This window comes from Sapajus apella, unplaced genomic scaffold, assembly GCF_009761245.1.
Source record: "Sapajus apella isolate SASKATOON/1434 unplaced genomic scaffold, GSC_monkey_1.0 scaffold82, whole genome shotgun sequence".
NCBI lineage: Eukaryota > Metazoa > Chordata > Mammalia > Primates > Cebidae > Sapajus > Sapajus apella.
In genome coordinates this window covers 5,873,579-5,883,576 of record NW_022437022.1, presented here as the reverse complement: position 1 = coordinate 5,883,576, position 9,998 = coordinate 5,873,579, and the positions used below count along the sequence as shown (strand labels likewise).

General features: G+C 45.3%; 1 protein-coding gene across 3 annotated transcripts in view; it reads right to left on the bottom strand.

Annotated features, from left to right (window-relative positions):
- Positions 1-296: 296 nt before the first annotated feature.
- The window catches only part of PRKN (parkin RBR E3 ubiquitin protein ligase), a 1,407,348-nt gene continuing 1,397,646 nt past the window's right edge, over positions 297-9,998 (bottom strand). For all 3 annotated transcript variants that reach the window (XM_032253244.1, XM_032253242.1, XM_032253243.1), the window contains exons 11-12: positions 6,640-6,757; positions 297-973 (exon numbers count right to left, since the gene is read on the bottom strand). In XM_032253244.1, the coding sequence (XP_032109135.1) occupies positions 861-973; positions 6,640-6,757 (231 nt within the window). In that variant the 3' untranslated portion in view covers positions 297-860. The remainder of the gene's footprint in view (positions 974-6,639; positions 6,758-9,998) is intronic.

Below are 9,998 nucleotides of genomic sequence, written 5' to 3'. Positions count from 1 at the left end.
TTTTTGAGACGGAGTTTCGCTCTTGTTACCCAGGCTGGAGTGCAATGGCGCGATCTCGGCTCACTGCAACCTCCGCCTCCTGGGTTCAGGCAATTCTCCTGCCTCAGCCTCCTGAGTAGCTGGGATTACAGGCACGCGCCACCATGCCCAGCTAATTTTTTGTAGTTTTAGTAGAGACGGGGTTTCACCGTGTTGACCAGGATGGTCTCGATCTCTTGACCTTGTGATCCACCCGCCTCGGCCTCCCAAAGTGCTGGGATTACAGGCGTGAGCCACCGGCGCCCGGCCTGAAATTATAGATTTCTTTTGTAATACTTTCAGAAAAACAATTGCTTTCTAAAGTTGCAAATAAGGAAGGGGAATGAAAGCACATCAACTTGATTTCTTCCCTGTAATTCAAACATTCAACATTCAAATTAACTCTCTTAATTTCTCACTTAGTTGGCAAGTTGATTTATGCATAGTTGTTATTTCATTAATGCAATTTATATAGATAGACTTCTTAAGGATTTGTGTCATCCTGAGGCTGAGAACACCTCTTGCTGGTGTCACAGATGGCTCTGCTGGTCTTTTTTTAGGGGGACAAACTGAAAGGGATTCAGGAGCTTCTCTGTAATTTTGCTTTGCTGTTTTTCATGGACAAAGTGAAAGGGATCCAGGAGCTTCTTCTGTCATTTTGCTGTAATTGGACTTTGAAAGAAACCTGAAGTGTGTGGTGTGTGCACGCGCGTGTGCGTGTGTGTGTTTGCGTGTGTGTTTGCGTGTGTGTGTGTGTGTTCAGAAAGAGAATTAGCAAATGAAGGTAGGACACCGTGCATGCTCCCTCAGGACCAGGCGATGGGGCGCCCTGGCTGCCCTGGCTACACGTCGAACCAGTGGTCCCCCATGCAGACGCGGTTCCACTCGCAGCCACAGTTCCAGCACCACTCGAGCCTGCACTGGGGCTGCGGACACTTCATGTGCATGCAGCCTCCTGTTGGGGCAGAAAACAAAGGTGTGGTGGGTTCCCAGCAAATACCTGGAAAACACGCATTCCCAAACCAACACGCCAGCCTGGACATTACTTTCTAAGTGAATAATCAGAAGCAACACAAGGGCAGAGAGAAACTGAACTGAGAAAAAAAAATCAGAACGCACGATAGGGCGTCTCTAAGTTATGACATTCATTAAGAAATGAATGAAATTGAAGCATGTCACTTTTGTCGAGAACAGATTTTATTTGTAAATCTGACTTTATTCTCCTGAAATGGGATTTAGAGACAAATGCTACATGTTCCACAGATAGGGGTCAATTCCTCGTTTAAATATATTTAAAATATTAATATATTTATATTTAAATATCAAATATATTTAAATAAATTAATAAAATTTGATGATTAACAATATAATGTATAATCGTTTAAATATATTTTGATTTATTTTTGCCCTTTCTATAGTGCTACTTACTCGGCTTGGCCAATTTCATAAAACAGGAACTGGGATAGCATATTATTATTATTATTATTTTGAGATGGAGTTTTGCTCTCATCCCTCAGGCTGGAGTGCAGTGGCGCAATCTCACCTCACTGCAACCTCTGCCTCCTGGGTTCAAGTGATTCTCCCGCCTCAGCCTCTCAAGTAGCTGGGATTACAGGCATCCACCACCATGCCCAGCTCATTTTTGTATTTTTAGTAGAGATAGGGTTTTGCCATGTTGGCCAGGCCGGTCTTGAACTCCTGACCTCAGGTGATCCACCTGCTTCAGCCTCCCAAAGTGCTGGGATTACAGGCGTGAGCCACCGAGCCTGTTGGCATATTATTTTCAATGGGGAATATGTTCCTTAATGCTATACAAAATTTTAATTAAGATGAGAGGGACAGAAAGGAAGCAACCAATAATGCTAGATGTTCTATGTGTGTTATCTCATTTGCTTCCCAAAGCATTTGAGATAAGAGCATCACTCTGCTGTAGAAGTTCCCCAAGGTGAAGCACTTTTAAAGGGTGAAGACTCAGATGTAACCAAGCTCTGTGTGATTCCAACGTCCTTTCTTTCACAGAACATGTTCTCTTTGGCATGAGAGGAAAAGTCTGTTATCTTGGGACTTATTTTGGGATTATTCACCTCCCTCACTTGTTAAACGTAGACTCCATGAGTTTCTGGAGGGGAGGAGACACCCGTGCTTCAGTCGCTGTGGGGGAACTGAAGTGAGGAGGAAGTGGTTTGCATGAGGATGTGCAGAGAACCGTTTCTGTCTGAATTTATTGGATAACCCCGGCAAATGCAGTTTCTTCACTTCAATCCTGCCTATCGTTGAAAGTGCTCCATTACTCACTGTTTTTTTATTTTTTATTTTTTTGAGATGGAATTTCGCTCTTATTACCCAGGCTGGAGTGCAATGGCACGACCTTGGCTCACCACAACCTCCGCCTCTTGGGTTCAAGCAATTCTCCTACCTCAGCCTCCCGAGTAGCTGGGACTACAGGCTGTGCCACCATGCCCAGCTAATTTTTGTATTTTTAGTAGAGACGGGGTTTCACCATGTTGGCCAGGATGGTCTACGATCTCTTGACCTCGTGATCCACCCGCCTCAGCCTCCCAAAGTGCTGGGATTATAGGCATGGGCCACTGCACCCGGCCTATTACTCACTCTTACCAATTACCTTGTTAATTGATTTTTGCTGCCAAATTTTCCAAGTAATTGCTTTGGTGCTGTCTCATTTTTATTATTAGAAACCTGGCATGAGAACTTTCACTAATTTAAAATATTTATGAATATATAGCAATAGGCATTTGTTTTAAGATAACTTGTGTGCATGTAAAATCCCTGTTTTCCTACTTCTTTCTGGCTTGTTTTAAAGATCATAAATTTACAGATGAGTGGAAAATAAAGGAGAAAACTTACAACACTTTTATATTCATACTTTCCACTTAGGTTTGTGCCAGTTTCAGTACGTATTGAATAGTTGTATATTTATGATGTAAATAATACGTTATATGGTGTGACATTATAAAACCACTTAAGTTTCTCTAAAATATAAATATTTTATCATACCATAAAACAGATCATTATGAGATCATAGGATATCAAATTCATTCAAAATTATTGAGCAATACATTAAAACTTTAATGAACTCTTAAAGCAATTCTAAATGAAACAGTGAGAAATTTTCTTATTGTGATATTTAATATATATATAAGCATATATATACATAAATATATACATGTGTGTATATATATATATATGTGTATATATATATATAATTATTATTTTGAGACAGAGTCTTGCTCTGTCACCAGGCTGGAGTGCAGTGGTGTGATCTCAGCTCACCGCAACCTCCGCCTCCAGGGTTGAAGCGATTCTTCTGCCTCAGCCTCCTGAGTAGTTGGGATTCCAGGCACCTGCCACCACACCTGGCTAATTTTTGTATTTTAAGTAGAGATGGGGTTTAACCATGTTGACCAGGCTGGTCTCAAGCTCCTGACCTCATGATTCGCCCACCTAGGCTTCCCAAAGTACTGGGATTACAGATGTGAGTCACCATGTCTAGCTGATATATATGCTTTATATATATATATATATATATAAACACATAGTCCCTGGCTCTTCTAACAGTCTTCTGTTATAATGTTGGGGCAATTTAGGCCTCAGAAACAGGCCCTGCGCCGGAAACCCAGGGGCGAGTAAGTGTGGGATGTAGATGTGGAAGCTATCTGCATATGGATAGTATTCAAGGCCACAAGACTGGGCTGTGTGTTATGTGACACAAAATGCAACAGGTCCAGGCTCGCTGAGCATTTCCTTTTTTTTTTTTTTGAGACAAGAGTTTTGCTCTGTTGCATAGGTTGGAGCACAGTGTCATGATCTTGGTTCACTGTAAATTCTGCCTCCTGGGTTCAAGTAATTCTCCTGCCTCAGCTTCCCAAGTAGGGAAAAGCACCAGGGCTTAGCCTGTGCTTACAGGCACACACCAGCTTTCCCGGCTAATTTTTGTATTTTTAGTGGAGACAAAGTTTCACCATGTTGGTCAGGCTGGTCTTGAACTCCTGACCTCAGGTGATCCACCCTCCTTTGCCACCCAGTTGGGACTACAGGCATGAGCCACCGTGCCCAGACTTGCTGACCATTTCTTATCTTGCAAACTGCCACCACCAGAGCCTGGCTAACGAGGAGGCCACTAAGAGACGGACCCCAGACCTGCTGAGTAAATTCTCCGCCTGCCCTGCCTGTGACGCCTGTTGGAAGTGGGTGTTTAAGGAACCCCTTACCCTCCCCATCTGCAGACAGAGACCTGGCTGATTCTTACTAACTGTTTTGCTAAGGTTATACATCACACATGTTTATTACAGAAAAGCACAAAAAGAAATAAAGTCATCTTTGATGCTATTATGCCCAGAGCTACTGACTATGACATGGTAACATCTTGTTTCCAGTCTTTTTCTTCTGACTCTGTTTTTTCCCTTACATACATTTATTGCAAAACTGGCAGCTTGTGCTGCCACTTGCTTTGATATTCGGATTTCTCACTAGGATGGATGTAAACCTTCCCCCCTGCTTTCATGACTTCCTCATCCACACAGGCCAGTGCACGTCTCACGGGGTGCGTTTGATACACTGCCTCTTTCACTCCTCCTGCCCAGCCTGTAAGGAAGTCCCACCGAAACCCATCTTGTGAATGAGGAAACTGGCGCTCACGCAGCCACAGTCCGTGGCAGTCTTAACCCTGGTGACACTGTACTGTGGGGCTGTGTGTTGCTTTACCACGGGTTTATCACACCATAAGCCCATCTTCTCATGCTGGGCCATTAGACACTTAGATGATTTTGAGTTTACCCTGATATAAATAATGCTGCAGTTGGCACCTTTTTCCTAAAATGTGTGTGGGGGTGTGGGTGTGTTTGTATATTACGTATTTCAGGTTATTTCTTTAGGATAGATTTTCAGAGATGGATTACAGGGTCTTTACACAGGCATTGCCAAAGTGGTTTCCAGGAAAGTGATGCTAACTTATGATGTCCTCACCAATCCGGAGAATGATTATTAAAAAACCAAACCAAACCAAACCAAACCAAACAAACAAAAAATTAAGGCCGGGCACAGTGGCTCACATCTGTAATCCCAGCACTTTGGGAGGCCAAGGCGCACAGATCATCTGAGATCAGGAGTTCAAGATCAGCCTGGCCAACATATAGTGAAACCCTGTATCTAATAAAAAATACAAAAATTAGGCCAGGTGCGGTGGCTCACGCCTGTAATCCCAGCACTTTGGGAGGCTGAGGTGGACAGATCACGAGGTCAAGAGATCAAGACCATCCTGGCCAACATGGTGAAACCCTGTCTCTAAAAAAATTAGCTGGGCATGTTGGTATACACCCGTAGTCCCAGCTACTCAGGAAGCTGAGGCAGGAGAATCGCTTGAACTCGGGAGGCGGAGGTTACAGGGAGCCAAGATTGCACCGTTGCATTCCAGCCTGACGACAGAGCAAGACCTTGTCTAATCTCTGTGCTTTAAAACCTTGTCAGTGAAACACCGGGCCCATTTCTCCAGAACCATTGCACATCTTCTCCTGGGAAGGGCCCTTCTGAGTTCTTTCCCTCCCAGTTCCCAGTGCAACATGTTCATCAGTGAGCGGTGGTGGAGACTACAGAAGCTCTTTCCTTTGAACTCACTGATGCCTCCTGCTGTTTATAGTTGCATGCAAATCCCTGCATTTTCTAGGGACATTGCTGCATGCCATGGAGTAATAAGGACGTGCTGGGTGAATTCTTTATTTTCTCTGCATGAAGCCACTGATCCAGCACTAAGGACTTCGACTGAGCTAAGCCTACACCTGCGGCTCTGGGATATGTCAAGCACACTTTTGTTTGTGTTAAGGAAGACTTCCCGAAGGACGTAACTGAAAAGAGAGAGGCTTCAGTGCCCATCCTGGGATGGCCGAGTTTCCCTCCTGCAAGCCACCTCTGGCAACCTGCCAGCCAGGGCGTAGCTGATGCTCATTGAGGAGAAGTTGGGAGAAGCTGCACCTGGCTTCGTGTCATTGCTCATCTGTGATGGTACCACTGAGTCTGCTTTGCACACATACAAGTGCATCACATTTATAAAGCACTGAGCACTGGTTGTGTTGGTTTTGCCCTCACACGTCCTGGATAGACAGCAGGAAGTCCCCCATTGGCCGTTGTGAGTCATCAGGGTCAGGCCACAGGGATCTTTAAATGTACATGAGAGTTTAATTTTGAATAACGTCGCAACGCTGAGGAAGGCTATAGACTGACAGTCGGCAGACAATATGGTCATACAGTGCAGCATCAGCACTGGGGAAGGTCACCAGGGAGGACGGAAAAACCACAGCTGCCTCCCCACTGCCACTTATCCTCAACCACATTCCATATCTCAGTTCTAGTTTCTATATTTATTTCCTTTCCAGCCACATAAATGCTAACTGCCTGCCTCACATAGCTGTGGAACTACTCACTCATTAAATATATTTGTGTAACAAAAACAACAATACTAATAATGGTAATGGGTAACATTTATCAAGGGCTTACCCTACATCCCAGGCACCTTCAGACAGCATCTCATTTAATCCTGGAATCTCTGACTGTTACGATTTTCCCCAAAGAGCCCACAACATCCTCGTTCTCTACTCAGCACAGACTCACCATTTTTTTCGACTGGTACATGGCAGCGGGGACAGGGCTTGGTGGTTTTCTTGATGGTTTCTTTGGAGGCTTCTTCCCAACGAGCCTGCTCTGCGGCTCTTTCATCAACTCTGTAGGCCTGGTTAAACAAAGAAGAAAGGCATGCAATCTCAGCTCTCTATTATTGGGATTGGAGTTTAGGGTTCCCTGTATGCTGGTACAGGAAACTGTTGAAGACAGGAGTGCCTTCGGGCAAAAAGCCTAAGTAGCAACACATTTGACAAACAGTAGCCACAGCTACTAGGCAGATGGGGACGCTGTCCCTGGCTTGTGGCATGTGCATAGGAGCGGGGAAAACACTGTTCAGTTCTGTACTGTGAGATCCTCTATTCTGTTGTTTTGCATAATTGTAATAAATAACACCTATCAGGTGCTTAACACGCAGGCAAGGTGATCAATGCTCATATACACTCCTCATCAGACACTTCCTCAGGTGGGGAGTATCTAGTTTTTATTTCACATTGAAGATTAGATGGGTGAAAACATGGCCCAAAGCTGGTAAGTAGGAACATCAGTTGACTCCGGAATCTTTGATTTTAAACTTTGCTCCACATCTTGTTATCCTTCCTTGCACCTGGCAAATGGAGGACTCCAAACGTTGTCACAGAAGGGACAGGAGCAAGCACAGGAAATGAAGTCGATGTGCCCGAGAGGGCAGTGGGAGCTGCTGATAGGTGGGGGTGAAGACTGTGGCCCTGGAGCCGGCTGTCTGGTTCAAATCCCAGCCCCACCCAGGGGAGTGACTCTGGAAACATTCCCTAAGCTCTCTGACAGTCCTCAACTCTTAGATGAAGAATGCCTTCTGCATTGGAGGTATGGAGGATTCTATGAGTTAATTTCTTCAAAGTCTCAGAATGACTCCAGTGTGGCAAGCTCTTGAACACGTTCAGTGACATTAATCATGTCACGAGGGCTGGGTAACTGCACCATTATATACAAGCAGGTTTTCGGGTGGGAGAGGAAGCAAGAAGTCCTGGGCTGGCTGTGCTCAGGATCTGTGGCCTTAAGGAGCAGCCATTCAATGATTATCCCTAGCTAAGATGCAGCATCATCAAAAACACGAATCCAACCTTTGTCATTTCACTTTCGAATTCTAAGCCTTTGTGAAATGTTAAAGTTTTTGAGTCTTTGTGCATGAAGTATGATGAGGAAAACAACTGCGCTGGATTTAATAGTTTCTATGGGAAGTGGCGTTCATGTTTCTGTTATTTCGGTGGAAAGCGAATTCTTCCAGGGCCCAGATCACGTTTGAGTCATTCTATCTCCAGTTTCTGGCATAGTGCCTGGCACACAGCAGGCACTCAGTACCTTTCAGCTGAGTGAATGAATGAATGACACAGCCCAGGAAGGCACTAAGCTTTCGGTCATCCAAAATAGGACCCCGTGAAATGGGCGGGGCACGTGGGTGCAGCCCTGACAGTGATGGGGGCACCACAGACAAGATTTGCCTAGGGCTGGTCGGTGGGTGAAGCCAATTTCCTTTCTTTAATGAGCCATCATAGGCACAAAGGAAACATCCTCTGATAACTGCAAGGGTGTCATGTGATTTGTGAATACTTTCTTAGAATAGCGTGGAGTCAGTTGAGCTGCCAGGATGCAGCAGTGGGTCACTGAATGCTTCCTTAGGCTCCGTGACATCCTAAGACCCACTCATGGCAGAGGTCTAGTGAGGACGCTGTGGTTAGTGAAGGCCATTTCACGATTTGTTAACTAGGTATGTGTCTTCATGATTCGTCTTCCAGTCACCACAGAGTCAAGTGTGATCCTAACCCTCAGTGATGTGGAGCAAACACCCCCACCCCCACCCACATGCACCCCCACCTCATGTTTCCACGCTTTTCTTTTTCAGGCCTAGGAGCCTGTAGCTCTGTAGCATCGGTTTACAATTACTGGTGGCAAGTTGCTAAGTCATACAAATTGGAGAAAAATATGATTTTACTTACTAGAAAGTAATTTCAAAGTGCCATTTTTTAGCAACATACTGCATGTGGAGGACAATTTCTCCCAGGTCCACACACCTAAAAACGCTGGATCAAATATGGAAAAATAAACGTCTTTTTAAATGCATGGCTGATAGGGTGGGAAGGTAAAGGAAATCCTAAAAGACAGAGTAAATCTTCCTGGTTTGGGAGGAAGGAGCCGGGCGTTTGCTGTGGGGCTGTCTTCTTAGTCCCAGCTGCCCACCATCTGGGTCTTCCCAGGCCCTAAGGGCACAGGCAGGAGACAAAGCCTCGGACTGGAGCAGGGTGGGAGGTAGAACCCAGTTTTACTACACACAGAGGACCTGGACTCCTGAGGATAATGTCCTCAGTGGCGGAAGCTGGGGAGGAAGCCTGCCCAGAAGAGAGAATTGACAGCTATGTGCTGGTCTCAGGCTGCGTTCTGTGACGTGGCAGGTTTGGAAAACATTTTTCTGAACATTCCTAATCATCAAGCCTCAGACACAGGGTTGGTGAAAAGAATTCATCCTATATATGATTAGCTTTAAAAGCCCTCAAGCAAAAAATTAATTTGAAATATTACCAAATTGGCAGTATACCCAGGAACCAGGCTAAAGCAAAAGTGTCTTCTGTGTAGAAAAGTGCTTTAAAAAACCAAACCTCAAAGAAATCAAACAAACAAAATTCTAAGAAAGCTGGGATCACAATAAAAAAGTTAACAGGCTAAAACTAGCTACATGAATGAAAGTCACAGGATTACGGAAACTACAGAATCTAACCAGCCAAGGCTGTCGACATTGGAATGGCCAGATACAAAGTATTGGCCAGGTGTGGTGGCTCACACCTGTAATACCAGCACTTTGGGAGGCTGAGGTGGGCGCATCACTTGAGGTCGGAGGTTCAAGACCAGCCTGGCCAACATGGGGAAACCCTGTCTCTGCTAAAAATACAATAATTAGTCAGGTGTGGTGGAGTGCACCCTTAGTCCCAGCTACTTGGGAGGCTGAGGCAGACATATTCCAAGCTGGGAGGCAGAGGTTGCAGTGAGCTGAGATTTTGCCACTGCACACCAGCCCCAGTGATGGAGTGAAACTCTATTTAAAAAACCCTGGCCGGGCGCGGTGGCTCAAGCCTGTAATCCCAGCACTTTGGGAGGCCGAGGAGGGTGGATCACGAGGTCAAGAGATCGAGACCATCCTGGTCAACATGGTGAAACCCTGTCTCTACTAAAACTACAAAAAAAAAAATTAGCTGGGCATGGTGGTGTGTGCCTGTAGTCCCAGCTACTCAGGAGGCTGAGGCAGGAGAATTGCCTGAACCCAGGAGGCGGAGATTGCAGTGAGCCGAGATCGCGCCATTGCACTCCAGCCTGGGTAACAA